At 48.8% G+C, this 23,628-nt stretch overlaps 1 protein-coding gene across 1 annotated transcript in view; it reads left to right on the top strand.

The window, feature by feature from the left end:
* Positions 1 to 23,628, top strand: part of TCF4 (transcription factor 4) — a gene marked incomplete at its 5' end in the record, with an annotated part of 165,992 nt that overhangs the window by 85,138 nt on the left and 57,226 nt on the right. Inside the window, 3 exons of the mRNA XM_080362853.1 lie at positions 11,602 to 11,661; positions 13,702 to 13,831; positions 14,226 to 14,275. Of these exons, the coding sequence (XP_080218979.1) occupies positions 11,602 to 11,661; positions 13,702 to 13,831; positions 14,226 to 14,275 (240 nt within the window). The remainder of the gene's footprint in view (positions 1 to 11,601; positions 11,662 to 13,701; positions 13,832 to 14,225; positions 14,276 to 23,628) is intronic.

The following is a 23,628-nucleotide window of genomic DNA, read 5'->3' as shown; positions in this document are numbered from 1 at the left end:
GTTTTACACTTTGGACCAGTTCAGGCGGGACAGTCACTGTCAGGATGGATCCCCAGCGCTCTGAGCCTCTGTGGGGTCAATGGAGAAAACCCTCTCGACCCACCCGCCGTTTCTGTGGTGTCATCCGTGAAAATTGGAGGAAAATTAGGAGAATATTACCAAAAAAGTGCAAATAGTAAGGATTCCGATCCACGGGATAAGGTCGCTGTTTCTGCCACGTGCATCCACTTTGTTGAGGAGTAATGGGAAAGCGGACAAAGCGATTGACCAGCGCCCAGACGGGAAGGAGAAAGATAGTTCTAAAATAAGAACCTCTCGAATTCCTGAAAGGTTCAGCAGGAATAATGCTTAATGCCGAGCCTGCACCATCTGTTCCCTGTTTTCCAGCCTGCAGAACTATCAGGATCCACCAAATTATTAACGAGCGTGAACATTCAGGCTTAAAAGGAAATGAAAAGCTGCAAGCCCATTGCAGGATTTCTAGGGTGTGCTTTCGCACGTATTAAGGAAGACGAGCTTATCTAGACAGGAGCTGCTGTAGAAAAGCGGTGGGAGTGCAGGGCGGCGCCGGCGGTGCCGGTGGGGGTGATCCCAGCTCCCTTTGCCAAAGCCCGGGAGGAACGTGCCGGTTTCGTTGATATCGGCAAGGTAAATCGCTACCTCCAGATGTGATACATTGCTCTCTGTAGATGAGTTCCTGCAACAATTAAGGAAAACTAAATACCTAACGATATTGAACTCGCTACCTATTAATCTTGGGGTAGGGAAGAGCCCACCGAGGTCTCGGCAGCGCCGGGAGAGGTCGGATGCGCAGCCACACGTTCATTAAGAGATGATTTTTATTTCCGCGCCTCGGGCCCGCTTGGGCTCTCACTGAAAACCCCCGCAAATACAACACTGATTACAGTGGGAACGGAGGAAAACGCGTCTCGGGAACCATTTAATTCCATTAGAGAGGAGTCATCTAAGAAACATGTACCCAGGTTGTTGTCAAGACACTTCTGAAAAACTGGCTTCATCGATGTTAATGACAAAAATCTCATTTCATTCAGTGCAGTCAGGATTTTGCATGTTGTCTTAATTCTGTGCTACTTATCGTTTCCCCAAAGATCAATTTTTTATATATATATTGTGCTGGTTTGGGGGGAGATTAACAAGGCAGTGGTATTAAAAAAGCCCCATACCTACTCGATTTCTCTACCTTTACTCCGGTTTGGTGTGTTAGTCTGTATTACTGGTTGGATACCCAGCGGGTAAGTGAGGGTCTGCACGTGGTGATGAGGAGCAAGGAATCTGCTTCGTTACTCAGAGAGGCTCATGGAGCCCAGCGCTGGAACGAGCGAAGGGCGGGAGGAGTGGGGAGACGTGATTTGGTGCAGGGCTGCGGGAATGAGAAGCGGGTGAGCGCGGTGGCTGCGGTGGGACCGTCAGCTCTGGAAGCCCCGGCCCCGCGTGCCCAGCGACAGCCGCGGTGGTGCTGCGGTGTGTGGAGAACCCGCTGTTCTTCGTGCGAGAGGACCCGGCTACGCGAGATCCCGCCGTGAGCTGGGTGGTGACGCGCTGTGCGCGGAGCGGGATCCGCTGCGCCGACGCTGAGCCGTCCCGAGCGCTCGCGCTGCTCTGAGCGGTGCGGCATTCAAAACAATGAATAACCAGAGCTGGAAAATGAGCTCGATGGCCAGGAAACGTACACCATCCATTTCCAAGGCAACGCGCGAGATTGGACGTGGGAATAAATTAGACAGTTCTTTGAAAATTTGCATTATGCCTTTTTGGCAAATGCGTAGTAACAGATACTTCGGTTTTAAGGTGTTTTAACTTAAAGCAAAATCCCCAAATCCTGAGATGACTTGTTTTTACTACTAAGTCTTTCAGAGAGCGAGTCTAAATGTTGGTTTTGGATGTACTGATTTACTTGGTGTTCAAGAAATACTCTCGGAGGCCAATTGGAACCGTCCCCCTGGGAAAAGCTGCCTCTGGAATGAAGTGTTAAGGTACAACCTAGTGGAGTTACGCAAGCTCAGCCAGCTATTTTATTCCCTTTTATTTATTTTTAATAAAACACAACTACTACCAAAACATAATAAACTTTACCCAGGCTGAGATCATACACGCCAGCCTGATTCACGATTCCACGGGAAGGGGAAAGGCCAACCAGAGTGGCACGGGCATGGTGTGGAGCTTGGGCTTTTCGCAGCTTCAGGTCAAACCAGCGGCATTTTGTGCAGGAATCTTGCTGGGAAAGCCGCAAATGAGTGCAATGGAAAGGAAGGTGCAGGTGGATGAGCCGAGCGCGCTGCCCGTGGGCCAGAGGATGGAGATATCACCCAGCACCAAGAAGGGATGCACACAAACATCTATTGCCCGTGTTCTCTTTCCTTCAGAAGCACCGGGACTTCTTCTGCTGGGAATTATTGAATTGTTGCAATGTCTCATTATGTGAAAAGGAGTCCAGCAAGGAAAACAAACCAAACAAACCAGGAGGGATTATATTTTTATCTGATATGTACTTCTAAAATGTCCCTCTTCAGCGCTTCGTTCAGCATGAGATGGAGACTAATGCGTATGCTCAAATGAGGCTTCTGCTTCAAGCCGCTAAAGGGCGGCTGTTAGAGGAGTAACGGCGGCCCCGCGGCTGCTCCCGTGCTCTCAGTTGTCCTGAATGTCGCCAGCAACGCCTTGTCCAGTGTCTCACGGGGCACTTTGGGGCTGGTTTCCCTTTCCCATCCCATGGCCTGCCCACCTTGTCCCAGGTCACCAATGGGGAAGGCGTGAGGCGCGTCGCGGAGCCGCCGCTCCCCACCGCTTCTCCTTCGTACCTCGCTCATGAACGGCAGGGCAAAGAATCCCCGCTTTATTGGCATTGTATACAATAAGTTATTAAATTTCATCTCTGTAATACACCTGCAGTAAAATAACAAAACATTACTGCACTTAAGGAACATGTGTGTGCGTTGCAACGTTCCACCCCTCCCTTCCAAACAGCTGCTTACGGATTTCAAGATCCATTGTATATATTCCCCAGAGCCCACCTCTAATAATCGAGACACATCTGCCATTGCACTATTATAGGCATATGTAGGTTTATTGAAAACTATACCTGTATATAAAAAAATTAAATAACTCCTACCTCAATTAAATTGGCAAGCTACCTTTTCTGAAGATCAGATTGCAGACCTCTGGAGACACTGCGAGTTCATTTTCTTCTTCTGTTACAAATTACTCAGTGTTTTTTTGCTTAGTCAAATAACCAGGTTTCCTCACATTTCGATGGCAAGATTCCTTTGGCTGGAACAATTTCTCCTCCGTGCTCCCTCCCTGTAAAACCGCATGAGAGCTGTGCTAATGTGATAAAGCCGCTGGGGTTGGTGGGCAAAGCCCCATGGAGTTCATGGGGCTGGGAAGCCCCATTTCGCCCGGTAACTTTAACGTTGTAGTTGGGGAAGATTCACCTCTGTTGCGGTTTCTGCTCAAGCATCTCGCCTTGGGAGCTGGAATTGCTGCTTCTGCTCCAGAAATTAGTTCTAGCGCCCATAAACTATCCTCTGGTGATCGTGGGCACGTTGTGGATTAATGTTTGCGATGTTACAGCACTAAAATAATGACATAAGAGATAAAATTTCCGTGTTAATCAAATGTATTAAAAGAACAGACTTAAGTTCAGATGTCTGAATGGCTCATTTAGCAGAATTCCTCATGCATCCAGAAAGACACGGTTTCATTGTCCATATCATAATTGAAGCAACGCTAAAACCCAACGCTGCAATTTGGTGCTAAAAGGAACGCTTTCCTCTTAGCCCTCCGGATCAAATGTTAAGCCGAGGGCTATTTTGTTGGAAGCGAGCATTCCAAGGGCACCTTTCTGGAGCTTATAACCTGGCAACAGAATAACAGTGCGATCCGTAATGTGCAATAATGGGTCCGTGTTGTGGCTGAGCGCTGGTAGGAGCTCGGTTTGCCTCGGCGGGCGCTGCCGTGCGGCTGGAAGGTGATGGGAAGGGAACTGCTGCTGTACCACGGGTTGCGCTGGCTCAGCTCTGCGTGGCGTTGAGGGCAGATCTCACCGAAGGCAGGCTGCGCTTTGGCTGGTTCTGGCAGCTGTCAGGCTCAGAGTTGCCCATGGAGTGCCGTGGCACAAGGGGACAGCGGGGCTGCTCTCCTTGGCACGCAAGCTGTGCTTTGGCGGGCTTTGCCAATGGGAATCAGCCCTCAAGAACAGAACCTTGGTTCACCGCAGTGGCTGCAGCCGTTCAAGCCGTGGCAGGTGTCACCATGCGTTGTTTCGCCAGGGCTGACCGTCTCCTTGGTGGCCAGCCGGGTGTTCACATCTCGTGGTGAGCTCCTGTTCCTCCGCCCCACTCCATTAACCAGCCAAGTTCTCTCTGCATTCTAGTTCTGTTAGATGATCCAGCACAGCTCAGTTCAAGCAAGTTCTGAAGAAAAATGTCACTTTTTGGCCTAACAGAAGTGTGTATGGGTGTGACGATTGCGAGGACAAGGTTGCAGTGTCACTGCAGACACTCAGGTTTAGAGCTTTGCTCGCAGAACTGCTGATGTTGGCATCTCAGAGGTCACCTCATCCAAGCCCTGCAGATGAACCAGGCTGCCCAGAACCACGTCCTACGGGTTCTGAGCATCTCCAAGGATAGAATCATCGAATGGTTTGGGTTGGAGGGACCTTCCCAGCTCCCCCCACAAGCAGGGACATCTTCACCAGCTCAGGTTGCTCAGACCCCACCTTCTCCAGAGACCCTCTCTGGCCACCCTCATGGTAGAAGCGCGGTGTTTGTTGAAGTGGAATTCTCGTGTTCAAGCTGTGCCCGTTGCCTCCGTCACCAAGTGCTTCATGTCACTGACTTGCAGAGGGTCCAGTAACAGATCTTGTCCCAGTCCAGACCGGGGTCTCGGCATCACCTGCTGCACACAGAAGTAAAGAGGTTATTTTAGATGTTCTCCTCAGGTGGCCATGGTGCTGATGTCCCGCAGTGGCCGCGGGCCAGCCGGGCCCTCGGGCTGCGCTGCCGCCCACTCTCGCCTTATTTCCAACAAACCATTGCCAGTCGCCTTTTTACTGCCCAGAAGTTGCTCCGTTCTCCCAGCACCGCCTTTGACATGTGGTTACCTGCTGCTTTGCAGGGGAATGAATAGCATCTTTAATCACACTTAATTACCATGCGGCTGCAGGCAGGAACTTCACATCCAGAACAGCTCAAGATGGAGAAAGCAGATCTTGCACGAGCACAGATACAGAGCACTACCCATCAAAGTCATCACTATTTTCAAAACAGACGCTACGTACAACATTTAGTCAGGATCTGCATTTTCTAAGACTGCTATTAATTCGGTTCTACCAGTCACAAAATTTATCTCATTTTGCAAACTTCTTTATATATTTCCAGTGAAGACTGAAACAATCTCTAAGTTGTCTGGATCTATTGTTTACATCTTGCACGGGCTAATAATTGTATCTTAAGTCATTCAAATGCCAAAGTAAATCGTTTAATACTTGGATAGACTGAAAAAGAGAGCAGATCGTTATTGCTGGGGAGTTTCTTCCCCGTTTCACTGCGTCCTCCCTGGGAGGGTCCAGCCCTACCCAACCCACCAGCTGTGCATTTTTAAGGCCACTGACATTCTGATAAACTCTCCCAGCTGATTTTCACAGAAATCCCTTTAACCTGTCTGGCGAATAGCTGCAGAAACAAAGGGACGTGTTGAGATCCCACTGGAATGTCTGTGTTTGGACACGGCGGCGCGTCCCTCGGGGTCCGGTCCCAACCTCAGCCCTGGCGTCTGCACTGACCTGCGGCGTGTTCATTCCTGGAAGGAGACGCTCTAGATCCGCTCCCATTCTTATGTGATTTATTCCTTTGCTTCCTGGCTTGAGAAAAGGAGCAATTACTTCTGACAGGTAGAGATTTCAGGGAACGTATGAGGATATGAATCCTACCCGCTATTTACGTAGGGAAGAACTAGAAACAATGACTAAGTTCTGCTCTTGGAGAGAGCAGGAGACGCTCTGATAGCTCAGACGCGCGAGCAGCAGCAGTGGCCGCGGAGCTGCCGTGGAGCATCCCCGCGTTCCTCACCCCTGCTCCGGAGATGCTTTCCCAGCTGCTTTTAGTTCAGCATTAAGACATTTACACAGGGTAACCAGGATTTGGGTCCCCATGTCCCACGGGGCATTTTTAAGGCATTTCCCACTCTGAAAAGTGCCCAACACACTTGGTGCTTAACAACGGATAAATGCTGATAAGCCCGTAGCTGGGTGTGTGTTTGTGGTGCTGCGGCAGGTGAGCGGTGTGTGCCAGGCATTGCCGCACTGTGTTTAGCGACAACGGAGAAGTTAATATTTCTATTCGGCTCTGAAGTTAATGACAGAGTGTAGCCATCTGTCTGCGTGTTTCTAGCTCTGCCTTTGTTGCTTTAACTATTTTCTTGCTTTGAAAACGGATCCTGTCAGGAGAAAACGGTTTTTTAAATAGTAAATATGCAGACCATGCTACAGTGAGAATTACGGGTATTTCCCACATCCTCGTCTTTCAAAAGTGTCTGGGGAAAAATACATATAAAGCCTAATAAAAACCAACTGTATCACTGAAATACAACTCACTTGGGTATTTCCCTGTCTCTTTTTTTCCATACACTGTAACGTACAGTGTTACCTTTACGCTGGATAACAAGGTGCCGCGACAAATCCCATTTTGAGAGGGAGTTATATTTGTATTATTTCATATGAGGCAAAGAAATGGCAATTAACTGCCCAGCATATTATAGCCATCTCTGGAGCACCCAGCTGCTGGGTGGTGCTTTACCATCCTGCCCGTGCCATGGGGCGATGGCAACGGCACCTTCCCAGCGTAGCCTTAGCATCTCTGTTGGGGCAAGAAGATGCGAAATAGGTTGGTTCCACAGCTGGAAAATCCCACTTGCCTCGTTGGTGCTGAGAAGAGCTGGCACTTTGCTGTCCCTGCTGCTGTGCTCAGTGTGCTGTTCCTCCCCGGGCGGTCATTCTCTTGTGCAGACGGTCCGTCCTTCCCCAGCACCCCTAAACCCCCCATTGCCTGACTGCGCCCCGACGCACACACACGCTGCTCCTCCCTGCGTTTGGACAGGTTACTAGATATCCATCAACCTGCTTTCATTTGTCTCATAGAGATGGTACGGACAGCTGGAAATTGCAGCGTAAGGGTGAAGCCTTGCTGGCTGTTCTCCGTGCGGGAGAACACTTGGCTCGCTATACATGCTCCATATAGCGCTTCAGCGGCTCCTCGAGCACGTATAGCCGGCATTTGGACGGAAAAGCGCTGGTTTTGCCCCAAAGCGCTGCCGCAGCGGGTGACACAGGAGCCGGGGCGCTCAGCTACACCTTGCTGGATTTTTACCTGCGTCAGCACCAAACGTGCCTGTTCTCCCCTTCCCGTTGCTCAGAGCAGCTGAATTTGCCCATTTGGTTGTTGCTGCAGGGTCAGTGTAATTTTTTGTCCTGTCTTAAGCACAAGGTGACCTAAACCGTGCAGATTTGACTTGAAATGGATATGGCTTTGTCAGCTATACCCTTGCTTAGAATAAACCCATTCCCATGCAGTAGCATGTGCTTTAGCTGGAAAAAGAGGGAAATATAAAATAGAGGAAAAAAGAAGGTTCCTATTTTAAATACCGCATGAGTGTCATTAGTTGCTTTTAGGTGTATTTGCATAACAAACTCCGGAAAAATAAATGTGACTTTATAACGCCAAAAACATGAAACATGGTTCTGATAGTCAAAGGGCTCATGTTTAAATTGCTGATAGTCCTTGCCCAAGCAATGGTGGTAACACACACCAGGGTCGTGTCTGCATCATTGACTCATTGCCGATCTTCTGAAAAAAGCAGATTTTCTCCTTATTTGCGTAAACGAGGGAGCTTTAACTAATTAAGCACCATTCCGAACCTGGATCATTTGGGCACATGCAGATATTCTGAGGATAATGGGTTTTTCCCTGTAAAATCTTGCTTCTCCATCAGAAAGGAGCCGGTGTTGATCTTCCAGGCTGGTGAATAAAGAACAACACGAGGCACTTAAAGTATTTAGCGCAGGTTCTGTTATTTTTCTGGACCTGGAAGTTTCTTTGGTCTCTCGGTTGTTTTCACGGTAACTTTTCTTTGGTTAAAAATATTACTAACATAATTGACAGCAAAAACCCGGCCGTTTCGCATGCATTTGAACCTCTGTGAGCCTTCCCTGTGTTCTCGTTTTCAAAGGGAAAGCAATAAATCCATCATTAGAAACGGGAATGGAGCCACGCCGCACCTTTCCAAGGCGCGGGGACGGGGCTGTTTGGCGGCGGGGCGCCAGGGCGTGTGTAAACCGTATCGTTTAGATGTCACTGCTGGCTATCACGATACATGGAGACGCGGGAGCGCTGGCAGGGTCCGCGGTGCTGCTTTGCACCATGTCGGACGGACTGCCGATCATTCTGGGCTGAATTCTCCCAATAACGGGCTGTGACACCCCCAGACCCCAAACCCAGTGAACTTCTGACCGTAAAACACTGGGCTTTGAGCACAGTCCCCAGCTGCCCTCACCAGGGACAATTCCAGCAGCCTCTGTAGTATATACGGGTTTTTGATGCCCTTGGAGGGTGGCGGTGGTGACACGTTCCCATCGCCGGGACACCGTGACATGGCTGTTACCTGTGTTGAAGTGTGTGTTTCGAAACCCTGCGATCGTCTGGCTCCATTTCAGCGTGGAAAGGAAAACTCTGTCCTGAAAGCTGAATAAGGACACGGAGAGAACGTCCTTCTCGCCGCCCCCGAGCGAGCACTGGGGAGGAGGTTTTGGGTTATTAGCACCCAAAGAAGTTGTCTGGAACACCCAGTTTCATAGATATGTGTGTGTGCATGCGTGCAAACACGTTGCACATCGATTCTGAGCGTATATAACACCCCGTTTTGCTGATGTTTGCACTGGGGTTTCATTTGTGCTGCAGGACAGGAGGTGTTTGCAGCTCCTGGGTTACCAAGCTGGACAGCAGAAAATCATTAACAGAGCAAAGACGGTATTTTACAAAACTCCTTAAAGGAGGAGAAAGTCCCTTCTTCCCTTTGGATTTTCCTGCCTTGTACTTATATTTTTCCCATATAGTAGGGAATGAAATATTTGTATTACACTAAAGCTTCAGAAAAGCAGCAAAGCCCCTGCAGTCGCTGGTGAAATCGTTCGCTGTAAATGTGAAGGATGGGGATCGTTAGTGCAAACAAGTAACTAACCTTTAGTGATAATCAAGCAGCGGTATCATCATCGGAGTCATCATGCCTAATGGTGAGTGGAGGGCTGGGCAGGAGCGAGCAAAATTAGCTAAGGAGTTACAAACCATCTTTGCTCCAGATAGATGAGGAAGATGAGCAGGATTGAATCCTCGCTGGCCGGAGGTGGCGGAACCGCCGCCGGTATTTAAGGGCACGTGAAATGCTGCTGAAAGCGGTAAATGAACTTGGAAAGTTGCTGCTGTTGTGCTGATATTATATCCAGTGCTCAAAAAGCACGACGGGGAAAAACGACTCCAGAAAGGTTTCAACTTAAAGAGCAATTTTCAATGATGCAGAGGAAGAGAGTGAAAAGATTAACTAAAACCAAACCAGCCAAACCTAGAGAAGTAATGCGATGGCATTAATGCGCAAGGGCTGCTTGAACGGGAGAAATGATTTGATAATACCTGCAGCATTTTTTAATGGCAAAGGTCAATGTGAACAGCAAAGCGCTGACCAGCACGCAGCTCTGGAGGTGCTGCCCTGGAGCGCAGGACTGAAACAACAGCTTAGTTGCCATCACATAGGGAAAATGAACCCAATTTCTCTCACTTCATACGCGTGAGTGTGCTGTGAAAATTCAATCTGTGCGGGAGAGAAGTGCTTTTGTTCCTTAAAAGCCCAAATTTGTCTGCAAATATGTGTAAGAACTCCGGTTGGTTCGGTGGAAAAGGAAAGCGGCACCTTAGCTTGAAAACACGCTCAAAACCCATCAATGGGCTGCGATTTGCAGTTGGTGTTAGAGGGGAGTCCTGGGCACCGGTGGCACACGAAGGTCTGACCGGGACCTGCCCAATTTCCAACAGCCGCGGAAAGGAGGGGCTGTGGCAATGGCACACATTACCAACAGACACCCCGACAGCCACGGGAGAAGTGGAAATTTAGCTTCGTAATTTGATTAAAAGCAGAGGATCGAAATCACAGAAGGAAATAGGCAGCAGTGATTGAGCGGCGTGTGTGGCGTGACTTCGTTAGCCCCAAAATTCAGAAGCCGAGCGGCTGAAATGGGGATGACGAGATCCCGCCTGTTCTACCAGAGGAGAGGAAAACAGGACGCTTGTCCTTAGAAATTTATTGTATTAAAGAAAAAGACCTGCAGAAAATTCCTCCCTGCTCAGTGTTTTTGGGGGATTACAGACCGGTTTCCATTTAATCTGTTCTATTAGTAAATCACAACACTCTGTCCTCCCGCCTCACCCGCTTTGGGAAGACAGGAAAACCAAAGCATCTCTTTGTAAATGTATTTCCTACCTACTGTGCCTGAAACAAATATTTACGTGTCATTCACACGGTTTTCATTTGCAAAGCCAAACTTGGGCTTTGCAATGGAAACGTTTGTTTTATCCGGGAGGGGTAATATCGTATCCAGATGGATGGTACTTTGTCGCAATACGTGCGTATTCTCTCCTTCCCCGGCTTTAATTCTTTGTCTAGTTATTGGGATTTTGGAGGCGAGATGGACCACTCGGTGACTGATTTTGCAGACGTTTAGAAAGCAGACGGGGTTGTGTGTAACAAGAAGAGCAAAGATGCTGCAGTTGATAATAAATCCAGCTGCGTGGCCCGGCGTGGAAACGGATTTCGCTCCGTTGCTGCTTTTTGTGCTCGTTTTTAGCTCAAACTCGAACGTTCCACCGGCAAATTCAGTCGGTGAGGAGCTGTGTTTAGTAGGAAACAAACCGCCTGGTGTGTGGGGCCGGGATGTGGCTTCGGAGCTCGTCCTTTCTAGCGCTCGCTATTCACTTGGGCGCCTCCTAATTCCTGGCGTTGCCCAGCTCCGACGGGAGCCCCGGCGCCGGTGTCACGGTGCCGTTGTGCCGTGTAAACGCTATATTGCCGTCCCTCTTTGTCGCAGGCCGGTGGCCGCGTGACACGGAGCCCATTGTCCCTTGTACAAGCATCTCACAATAATACTAATATATTTTTATCATATTAGTGCTCCTCTCAGTGCGGGTCCGTCCCTCTTTACCTCGCCAGAGCGTCTCCGTCCCATAGACAAAGGAGGGAGCTTGGCTCCGGGTCGGGTTATTTGTTAGTGGGTTTTTTGCTTTGAGACAGTGAGGAGACGAGTCGGTGACCGTTCTGGTGACAATTTGTGTGGCGTGGGGTTTGTTTCCCTTTGGAAATCAATCTTTGCTGTGGAAAAGCCCCGGCGGGCGATGCCGAACATCCCCGGTCCAGCACCGATGTGAAGGTGCGACCAGGGGCAGCGTTTGTCCATCCCCGCCGAGCAGCTTGGAAACGGGACACGCGTTTCCTTCTCAGATAACAATGCAAGTTTGGGATTCATGGATTTCTTTTTCCCCGTAGAAACCTCTGCATCTTTTTCTAGAGAAAAATATTTGGATGAGCAAACAAAAACAACATAGGGTATGTGTATGTTTTCTGCTCCTAAAGTGAATCTTATTTAATCTGCAATAGTTTGCAAACGCTGTCTTATATATGTTGTTGGTTTGGTGGGGTTTTTTTTTAAGTCAAATGAAATGTAGTAGGCTGGGTATAGGAATTTATACAGCTGATGGCTCTAAGTCTTTCAGACTACCCGACATATGGATAAACCGCGCACAGATTTAGCAGGTCTGTCTTTATGTTAAAACGTATACGTGATAAAAATATATGACTGAAGCGAATTTCGGCGGTTAGCGCCGTTTCATTCTGAAATGCTCCGAGAGAGACGTTCAGTAAGATCCCGGTTATTTTCGGAGGGTGCTCGCGACCAATCGATCCCCTTTTTCCCAGGCTATTCGCATCTCTTTCTCTGCCGTCGTGCAACGGGCTCGCGCCCCTTTTTGCGGGTGCAGGTGTTGTTTGTGATGGGAGCGCAGGTGGATGGGAGCCGAACGCACAGATAGCGGCGAAAAGCGCCTCGTTCCCGGGGTCCTGCGTCTCCCAGCCCCCAAAGGGCTCAGCGCCCACTCCGTTTGTCCGTCCGTCCGTCCGTCCCTCCTCTGCCATTCCCCTCCAGCCTCCCTGGGAAAAAGAGGCAGAATATAGTTTTCTCGACTCAAAAGTGATCTGGAAATGTTTTTAGCAAGTATAGCCAAGGAGTGAGGATGTTTTAATTTCTGATTTTCCAGCTCGCGGGGCATATTTGACCAACTGCTTTCAGCAGAAGACATGCCACTTTGTTGAGCTATTTAGGAATCAAAAAGACTGTCTTAATTTCAAACAAGGAGCCTTTGTTTTAGTTGGTGACTGCCTTGTGAAATTTTTCAGTTCTCAGCGGGTTAACCAGGGAACAGGGGCAGAGTCATAATTGGCCTATTTAGAGTATTTTGCATGTGAATAGTGTGTTAGTGAAGCATTACTAAGTCTGTTGTGAGTGACATGGTGATTAGAATTTAGATTAGGGAAAACACATTCTGTACTTTATCAAGTACAGTAATTAGTTCAGTCAGTAAAAGTTGATTACAAGTAACGATAAAGTTAGATTTTTGGTGCTTAATTTTAAAATTTCTTTATTAAATGGTAAATTTGTCCTTAATAGAAATGGTGGTATCTACACCTGTTTTATTGCCTATCAGAATAATTAAAAGAACAATGTGTTCAATGCAGAGTATAATCAGGGGATTTCTATATTATGGGTAAGTTTCAGCGTGGTTTATAGCAAATAGAGCATTGCTGGTGTGTCGCGGTGTCTCGGAGCCGGATGATTTTCCTTGCGGCGTGGGGCAGGATGTTTTCTGCCGTTTCACAGAAACCACGCTCCTGCCGTTTATCGGGATGCGTCTCGGTAGTTAATGGTACAGCCATAAAGTGGATCTACTGCAAGTCCTTTGCCGCTGCCGTACAATAGCATTAACTGCTTTTGCTCTTCCGAGGTGCTTTTTTTTACCGATAGCGTTGCAAAAAGCTATTAATAATGAATAATCTTTGCACGTTGTGATCCCGTATTCTGGACAGCCTGCTGTGCAGATTTTTCTATTGCCAAACTCTATCTATTCGCCTCACAGATATGAATTTTACCCCGCGCGGGGACAGACAATGAAGCTGTTTGACGCGCACGGAGCCAACGGCTCGATCAACAGCCCCATTTTTGTTTAACTTTTATTATTGGTAAATCCGTGCGCTTAACTAAAGGAACTCAATTACCTTCAAATATATTAACAGAGCTCCAAAAGTTTTTAAAACACTGATTGTATCTGAATAAGCAGGCAATAAGTCTCCTTTAAATGGAAATAATCCTATTTTAAATGAATGACTTTGCGCTTCCCCAGCAAAGGGGAAGATGCTCAACTGGCAATTTTCGGCACGTCTCCTTTAAAAATTTGGCAGGTTCTCGTCTCGGCGTCTCAGTCGCCGGCGAAGGTTTCTTTACGGTGTTATTTTTAGGAATGAGAAATAGCTAATGATGAGGAAAGTCGGCTCTGCCATGCACGCAAACACACGCCTGTGTTTTTAATCTCCTAGCAAAGTCTCCTCGGAGGTGAGATGGATATCGGCAACCCCGGAGCGCTGTCCCCCAGCAAGCCCGGCTCCCAGTACTACCAGTACTCCAGCAATAACCCGCGCCGGAGGCCTCTCCACAGCACCTCCATGGGTGAGTCGCTTTGCCTTCAACCTTTTCGGGGCTTGTTTTTTACCATTTCAACACATAATCAGAGTTCCGGCCCGTTGGGCGATACTTTGCAATACAGACAGAGCCGGGACTCGCCGAGGGGTTTATTGAACTGAGCCAAATGCTCCTCTCCGGCCTCTTTGTTGAGCTCGCAGGAGCCCTAAAAAGTCGCCTTTTTCAAAGTGTAAAGCGGAAACAAAGCCCTTAAGAGTCAAGATGAAAATATGATCAGTTTTGCAGCGTTTTGCAGCGTCCGCTCGGTGTCCCCAAAACGGCGGCAAGATGCCGGGCAGGGCGCTGAAGCAAATCTCGGCGCGATTCGATCAAGCAGCTAAAAGCCTGTCTCACCAACACCCCGTTTGGTCTTGTTTTTCAGAAGTCCAGACAAAGAAAGTTCGGAAAGTTCCTCCAGGTTTGCCATCCTCCGTAAGTACCGCTGGCCCCAGCGCTGGGCGCCGCGGGGCTTTGTTCGCTCGCGCTGGCGTAGGGACCCGCTCGCTCCCGCTCCCCGGTGCCACACGGCGGCGACGAGCCGAGGGGCGGCCCCACGTTCCCCGTGGGGAGCCGTGGGTCGCTCCACCTGGTCAAAGAGCCAATTTGAGGAGAGATTGCATTTCTCAGCCCGGGATACGGGGCCAACATCTTCATTGATGGTGGCACCCGCGGCAGCGCCCGCCCAGCTGCCGACAGCTGGATCCAGCTGTGCCGGGGCAGGGGGCGGCCCCGGCGCTAACGGCTAATTAGCCCATAATTTAAGGAGTATCCCCGATACCTCTTGGTAGGGAGGGTTGCGGGTACCACGTTTTTCAGGGTCGTGGGAACTCTTGGCAGAAGTTGGTGATTCTCTTTGGTTCGCTGGAGTCCTCACTCTCCTGATTCCAATAATTAATCGTGTCATTGTCATTTTCTCATGACCGTGTAAAATCTTGGTGGGTTTTTTCCCTGAAAAAGCCGTGCCAAGGTGCATTACGTCTTCTGACAGCATTTGCTTTAAATTCCATTGAAATATATAGAAAGTAGTATTTTAAAAGGAATTAGATGAGATTTAGCAAATCCAGCATAGAGAACAGTATGGCTAAAGAGTGCATTTTATTCGAGTATTTTAATTCTGCGGGAGTTTTTTTCTGCCATAGCTTTAAACATCCAGCACACGTATTATTGTATCGATACCTGCAAACAGAGAACAAGCCGCTCAAGAGGGGCGAGCTGCCCTTTCATACCTGACGACTCCGTTCGTTTGATCTCTGAATCGGGTTATTAGGAGGAGCTGGGTGCCAATCAATCTTGCGCAGCATAGAACAGCTTGGCCTGGTGATCTCACATGGGCTGTATGTTTTTCCTATAAATCCACAGAAATTTGCTGGTTGCAAACTCCGATACTTCCAAAGCTTCGCTTATCGTAGTGACTGCTCAGCAGCAGCTTCATTGCTGGTCACTTTATAAATAACACAGTTCTAATCCGAAAGACAAAACCACGTATGAACATCCTCATTTGATCACACGCATTATTGTCATCTTTAGACCGTTAAATACCAACCTAAATCTTTTATTGTAAGCTGTTGAATAATGGATATTTCTCAAACGCAAGTTTCCAAGAAAGTAATAAGACTATTTTTTTGAATTAAAAATAACTTCCCACACGTGTATTTTAAATTTCTTTCACTATGTGTTTTCTGGGTTTGATTTTTATTGGCCTCCTTGCCAGCAATAACTAATATCCTCCCCAAGGCTTTTTATGAGGACTGTTCCCCTTCAGGTTAGAGGTGGATTCAGTGCTCGCCACTATTTTCACAGTATTTTGATTTTTAACTCGGATTATCTCCAAGTACAATATGCATTTTAAATACTCGACGTGATTTTAATGAGCTGTACAAATCGATTAGGAAATAAAATATCAAAAGGTATTGCTGAGTATTTAAATCACCCAGAGCTCTGCCTTCCAAGAACAGGTAGGTTATAAAACACAAGTCCAGTAATGTGAATAGGAGAATAATAGGATTCTGAAGGAAATAGAGCATTTGTAATTGAACATACATATTGTCTTCATATGTGGCGAATCATAGGTTTTGTCGGGAAGGATGCTGCCTTAGGAAAGGCTCCTGGCTCAAAGAAAAGCTCAGATCACCGTTGGGTTATCGGTTGTGTGTCACTGAACTGCCGGGATTTATGATGCCGAGTGAAGTGTGCGCATTTATAAATCGGCTAACTAGACTATAATACACTTAGTTGATAGGGTGGAAATATTGCTGTATTTCCCTTCAAATATGTATATTAACTTGTTCTCAATGTGATTTATGCAGTGGATATGGAGATTAATGCAGCAGCGTTGGTGAAAGCAGTTATTGTTGATTAATTCATAAGTAGTCTTATAAAAATTTCAATGATAAATGGTAATAAATATGTTGTATCAGCTCCCCTTTATTATAGGAAATGGCTAGGAGTTTGGAAAACAGAGCAAATTAAGCTGTGCAAACAAGGAGAGTTTAGAACGGGCGGAGGATTTGAGCTGGGTTTGCTGGGGTGCTCAGGGGTGCCGGGTCCCCAAACTCCACCTACTCCCCACCAGGTCCTGGGACCGTCTTCCTCGGGCTCTGCGGACCCCAAACAGGCTCTGTGGGTTTCCCCGGGACCGTTGCCCGCAGGAGCCGTCGCGGTGCCGTTTGTAGCCAGGCCGGTTCCTCCGCACGGCCCCGGCCCCACCGGGACTTCACCACGCGCTTCGGTCCGTCCCTCCCAACCCTCATCGCTCGGAGCTGCCGATGGGTTGGTGACGTCCGACCTTTCTGTGCAGCGTTTGCCAAGTGACGAGGTGTTTTCCACCCTTCTCCTGGCCACTCAGAGGCTGGAGGGTTGGAAGCATCTGAAGGAATGGGCAGATTTTGGGGGGAAAAGGTGAGCAAAGAGCAGAGGTTGTAGAGCTGGGGTTCGAGGGGTGTTTGATGGGCTTGTCCTGACCGGAAAGTGGTGTCTGTCCAGGCGTCCGTTCCCAAGACAGCGTGTAAAACAAAGCAATATCTTGAGGACAAAAGGAAGGCTCAGAAATTAAACCTTCATGGAGTTTCCCAGACGATGGGTCTCCCCAGAGAGCGGGTTTATTGTTGTTATATCCTAGATATGACACAGGAATTGTTGCCCTGAGGGTGGTGAGAGCCTGGCCCAGGTTCCCAGAGAGGTGATGGCTGAACCATCCCTGAGACATCCCAGGCCAGGCTGGACGGGCTCTGAGCACCCTGAGCTGGTGACGATGTCCCTGCTCATCGCATGGGTGGCACTGCATGAGCACTGAGGTCCCTCCAACCCAAACCATCTGTGATACCAACCAGCGTGCTGCCGCACATTATTCTGGGTGCGGATAATGAGAGTTCTTGTGCGGGGAGGTTTTACAGCCAGAATAAAGAGTGGGAGATGCCAATCTCAGTTGCATTAAAAGACAAGAGAGGAACTGAACAATTTTGTTGATGAATCACATCTCCCGAGCCTCAGTTTTAATGGCAAGAGCCTCTTTCTTTGATCTGAATTTAAGGTGTCCCCTCAAACCAGGGGCATCTCTGTATTGTCAGGCGCGCCAGCCTGACCTGGCTGGCCAGACCGATGGGGAAGTGTACGGCTGGTTGTACATCCTAAGGAAACACCTGCATGGCTCCAAAAAACCAAGAAAAGAGAAATACTAGTGGGATGCCACCTGCAGTTTTTCCACAGCTTTATTCTGGTTTCCGCAGGAGAAGCCCCGATGGTTTCGCTGGGGGGTGAGGAAGCTGCTGGTGCTCTTTGTGCAGACTTTCCTACCCCAAGTGAAAAACACAGCCCCCGAATTTCCCTTCCAACGCTCAGCTTCAAATGGGAGTTTTCCGGAACAAACACCCTGTTCCCGGGGTGCAGCGGTGGGTTGCGGGCTGGCACCCACCCGCCTTTGGCCATGGAAAATTAGGACCTTATTAAACCCCACGCAGCTTTATTTTATAGTTATAACAAAGCTCTGCTTTTCGCTCTAAAGGGAATAAACACATTTAGCACCCCGCAAATGAAGCCCAACCAAGGCAATGATAAGATCCGCTGTGCAGCGGCGAGGGGTCCAAAGCACACCTGCAATCGCTCGCCCAGCCCCGAGGACCAAGGATTCATTTTGCAGGCGAAACGCCGTGCCCTTGTTTTAAAACAGATTAAAAGGCGATGCAAACACCCAGTTAAAATGGCTTAGTTTTTAGGTTTTGTCGAATTGCACAGCATGCAAAAGCAATTGGGAAGGGCGATGTGTTTTCCTTAGGCGCTGGCCGCACGTTATATTCAAAGGTACTGCAAAATTCACACACTTGTAAATGTTTGACTCTTTTGGACTCACCCCCCCCTGTTTGTGGCCCATTGTGAGCAGTGGGTGGGATGAGCCGGGGCTTTTTGGTTTAGCTTGAGCAGAGACTCCCTCTTCAGAGCTCTGCGGGTAGTGCAGGGCACACCAGCTTGCGCCAGCGGACCCAGATGCCTCCGGCGCCGCCGCGGAGCCGCGGGAGGTGCTCAGCGCTGCCTCCGCGGCGCTTCTCGGTTCCGTAACGCTGCGGTGCGGGCCGGGTCCTGCGCGGCTCCCGGACACCGCTCCGGCATTCACAATGGACACACGGCCCTTTTTTCCCCTCTAAACTTGACGCACATTGCTTTTAATTTAAACTTTTCATCCATCTGTATATCCGCATCCATACCGGAAAGTTCCCGGTGGAACGGACCCAAGCGATCCTGTGGGTCGGTGAGCCAGCCCTGCCCGCACCCCACCGAACCCACATCCTTTACAGGGATCGGGCAGAAAACGCATTCTTTTCAGTAAATAAATGTAAAAATATATGGCCTTTTCACGCCCAGCCTTCAATCATTATCTTTGCATAGCTATGTAATTTATAATTCCTTTTTCATTTGGGAATTAAGCTGAGTTTCCCAAGTGTTAAACTCAGCCCTTAATTTCTCCTATTTGAACGTGAGGCCAATTGTTAGGAAAAGGTATTTCAAGATTAAAAATCAAATCTCTCTGCAGTAACGTGATTTTGCAGCTTTTCTTTAGCTGTTATCTGTAGATTGTACCCATTGCAAGCAGCGCAGTGCCTTCACATCTGCAATTAGCACTGCTCAGCGTTTAAATCCTGTCTTGGGTCGGCCTTTCTGACGTGGTTTTAGGGAACGGTGGCTTTGGGACACGGTGGCTTTAGGAAATGGTGGCTTTGGGAAACGGTGGCTTTAGGACACGGTGGCTTTGGGACACAGTGGCTTTAGGAAACGATGGCTTTAGGAGACAGTGGCTTTAGGAAACAGTGGCTTTAGGAGACAGTGGCTTTAGGGAACAGTAGCTTTAGGGAATGGTGGCTTTAGGAAACAGTGGCTTTAGGGAACGGTGGCTTTAGGGAATGGTGGCTTTAGGAGACAGTGGCTTTAGGGAAGGGTGGCTTCTGGGGCTGGGACTATATTCATTTCAGCCGTGTGCTTGAAGTTGTCTCCCATTCAGAGCAGGTTGGCCGCAGGGTCGGTGGGGAGGGCGGCGGTAATGACAAGTTACCTATGGAAGTTTCCGATACTCCGTTAAGACCGATGCGCTCGCACTCCGGCCGCAGTACGTTCGTTAACAGAGTCTCTGTGTTTTATCACAGGAACATTAATTTCTTTTTGCCTTTACACTGAAGCAGTAAATGAGCAAAAAAAAAAAAAAGCACCAGCGTGGCAAAAATATAGCAAAAAAAAATGCATAAAGAGTTCCAATAACTATTAATGTCGGTAAATGCATAGCAAAGCTCCCCTGACAGCTTCTTGGCACGCAACCTGGGCGGCCTACAATGGCTGGTTGTTGGTTTATTGTTATTTCATTTCGATGGCATGGAGCGCCTTTCCACAGGCCAGCCGGGCGGCCGCAGTGAGCGCCGGGGACGCCGGCTCCGCGGCGCACCCAGAACCGCGGTTTGCTGCCCGGCTGCCGCGCTCCGGAGCCCCGCGCTCACGCTTCGCAGCGCCGGCTGTGGGCTGTGCAGGGATGTCGTGCGTGCGGGTGCAGGTGGGTGCCCTGCTGTCCCCAGTGTCCCTCCCCGGCCCCACTGCAATACCGAACGGCGTGGGTGGCGCAGCGGTTCACCCGCGCCATCAGTAAGAATTAAAGGCTCCTGTATTCACTGCTTTCTAGCAAATAATGAAGGTTTGAGCGGTGCAGCTGCCTCGAAGCCCGTGTTCGGTGGCAGCCAGAGGGGCTGCGGTACGCGGGTGTTCGAAGCTGGACTTGCGTATCGCAGACAGTCGGGCTGCGTCTCCAGATGGGAACATCCTTTGGCTGGCAAAGGCGAGGCGCAGCGCGGCACGGCGCAGTGAGCGCCTGGTCCGGGGCCAGCGCGGCGGAGCCAGCGCTTCCCGATGGGACGGGATGGGACGGGACGGACACCGGGCTCCCCGCTCCCATTGCCACCTGCCGGCGGCCCTTCGGGCTCCTTCATTGCAACCACGCTTTGGCAACGGTGCGCGGGAGTCCTTAACCAAAAAGATCCTCTCGTTTGCTCTGCAACACCTCATTTCTCCGCTCACAGTTCATTTATGATTCTGATGAGAGTGTTTTTTCAGGAAACACACATTTCACTTTTTGACCTAGGAGCATCTGTTAGAGTTTTTTTTTAATACTACTTTGGCATTCTGGAAGTGTTAATGTCTTTCATATCTGTTTAATGCTATTTAGGGATATTTATGATCACCTCTTGGTTACTTGGGGTAAAGTGTGTTGCGATTTTTTTCAAACAGACAGGAAAGCATTCATATGAGGAAACAGATTGCTTTAAACACGTGCTTCCTGTGACAGTAAAAAGAACAAATTAGATTTAACACTGTGTAATGAATGCATAAATGTGTACGTTTAAGCTTTTAAAAGCCTTACATTTAGTTCTGGCCTAAACCAAAATCCAGAATCGCCCAGCAAGCGATTTGAAGTGGCTTTAAAGCAGCGCGCGGACCCCCCGTGTCCCCACGGGTCCCCTCACCCATCCCGCTGCCAACATCCTCTTGGGCGCCGCCGGTGGCTTCGGGCTGGAGGAGAAAGAGAGCAAACAAAGAGCAAACGGCGATAGCGATGGGTTCAGCGGCCCGGGAAACAGCCTGGAAGTGCTGCCGGCGCTCCCCGCTGGGGCCGACCCGCTTTGGCCGCTGCGGCGGGGCACGCGTACCTCAAAACGCACACAATGGCAGCGTATATTGCGTTATTGCCCTTCCCGGACTTACTAGAGGGTAGGAACTACGCTAAATCATCGCTGTAGCGATTCTCCGGTAAATATTCTGTGCGTTTGCACCCTTGTTCTTGGAAGGTGCATCTGGGGAAGAACGCCCGGCAGGTTCTGTTCCCTCGCACCTTTTATTCGCAATGGTTATCTAAGGTTTGTGAGCACAACGCGTGCTGGTGTGGGTGCGGAGCGGGGGCTCTGTGCCCCGTGTCCCCGGCACCACGGGGGGATCGGCGGCGGTGGATACACCAGGAAACGCAGCCGAACGCCCTGTTTGCGCCCGGCCCGGCGCTGGGTTTGCAGCCTGCGAGGGTTCGGTGCTGAACACCGTTTGTGTGATAATTAGTGCACATCTCCCAAGACTTGGAGAGGTTCGTGTTTAACCTTTCTGCCACCGCCTTCTGCCGGGAAATTAAGGCGCCTTTTAGCATTCTCTGCTATTTAAGTAAATATTTTTGAACCATCTCCGTGCAACAGGTTTCCAAACATTTAAAGTATGCCGCAGGTTTCCAAAAAACTTCCTTTTTCCTTATATTTTACATGTTCTGTTTGTGCAAAATTTTGAGAATCACCATAAGGGCTTCTTTGCATTTTTAATTTAGTAACTAACATATGAATACATTTGCATATTAATTAGTTGCAGATTAAATCATGCATACATAATTGCCTCCTTACTGTGTTTAATGTTTGTCAGAATCTCCAGCCTGGTTTGATGGATGTCATATGAAAGATTACAATTTGATGTACCCTTGGAAGTATTTACACCAATAACGCCGCATTCTTAATAGCAGAATTCTCTAGTTATATACAGTTTCTAATAAACACGTAAGATAGGTGCATGTCCCTTTTGACTAGATTTTTTTCCTTGCACCAAGTCATTTACTATTCATAATCATTAATGCATCTCCTAATTATACAGCATATGTCTGTTAACCACTTCGGCGCCGGTCCCGCGGCTGCGGCGCCTGCATTTTTCCTACAACTTGTATTATTTAACAGACCATCCCCAAATTGTTTCGGCTCTGAAATGAACCATCGCTTCCCATTTTGGATATTTGGAGGGAGAGGTTAAAATGCAAGGTGCATTTTGCGCTTGATTATTGAGGTTGAAGGAAGGAGCTGCACTGAATTCATGGCTGAACGCTCCTCCGCTCCGGCTACTGCGGGAAATAACCAAGGACGTTCCAAGTGCACAAAGAATCTTCACCAAAATGATCACGGATGCAGCGCCGAGATTCACCTCAACCTCAGCACACATGTAGAAATGTCGTGGTTTAGCACTCACCTCTTTTTTGGGGGGTTTTCTTAAACTTTTAGCTACGCTCAGATTGTGCATTTCGGCCACAGCTCTGGGGACCTAAAGTGCTATTTGAATGAATCTAGGTTTTTAGGTAATTACAGGGTTTTTGGAGCGGAGGCTTTAGAAAACAATCAAACCCCCAAAATGCCAGGAAATACTGCAAGAGTCCTGATAAAATCCCGAGCGCGGCTCCAGTGGATTTATCAGCAAGCAGTCAATTTCCCCCTTAATCTGGCTATTCATGAGCAGCACTTGGAGAGAACCTCCAAATAGCCAGATTTTGTTAGGGAAGTTGGCACTACCATGTGTTAGGCGGTTAAGTGTGAATTTGAGCAGTCGATGGGAATATGGTGCCGTGTCAGAAAACAGCGCCGGGGACGTGGGACCTCGCTCCCCACCTGCAAAAAGAGGCTTTTTGGCAAATGACGTCAGCTCCGGGTGCCTTTTTTTGGCATCTTTGTTCATGCAGGCTGTAACCCCTTCAGGTCAGGCTCAGCAGAGGCTTCTAGGGGAGGCCGGGGTATAAAAACCCGGCTTTTAATGTAGCATCTGCATTGGTAGCGTTGAAAACGTGCTTTTGGAGTATTAATTAGGATTGCCGAAAGGAAAAGTTCATGGGGAAGCGTGAGCGTGTCGTTTTGCTGAGAGATTCATTCTGCAATCCCTGCGTGTTTGCAGTCGGTTTGCTGTGTATTTTAAGCATGTGAGTTTCATATATAAACACAGAATACACATATTTGCTATAAAACGCACAGTGAAACCACTGTGTGGCCCTCATTACTCACAAAACCATACACTTCATTTCAGGAGGGCCAGCAGCCTGAATGCTTTGGTCCGACCGCTCAGGTCGCAGGGTATGTTTTAGCACATGTGAATAGCCCAATGAAGTCAAAGGTACAAACACCCTTTTCTCCTGAACAATTTTACGTAGTAAAGATAAAACGTCGTGGAATTAGTGCCATAGCGAGTGGAGCTGAGCCTTGGGAGCAATGGATGCTGGTGCTTCCATAACCGCCCGCAAAGCCCGTGCTCAGATCCAGGCTGGATTCAGCTCCTCTCCCCTCTGCCAAAATGAGCTTTAAGCAGAAGGTCCAATCCCGATGTCTTGGAAAGGGAGCAGCACCGCAGAGGTTTTGCAGAGTGCTGAAGGTTTAAAGGCCAGTTCAGCATCAGCAGCAAAAGAGGAGTGATGCGGTTTAGTGGAAGAGAGGTAACGATGGGGAATGAGACACAGGAGCTGTGGCAGAACATCAGCT

This window comes from Nesoenas mayeri (assembly GCF_963082525.1).
Source record: "Nesoenas mayeri genome assembly, chromosome: Z".
In the NCBI taxonomy this organism is placed as follows: Eukaryota; Metazoa; Chordata; class Aves; order Columbiformes; family Columbidae; genus Nesoenas; species Nesoenas mayeri.
The sequence above is the reverse complement of the archived record's forward strand: the minus strand, read 5'-3'. Positions and strand labels throughout refer to the sequence as shown.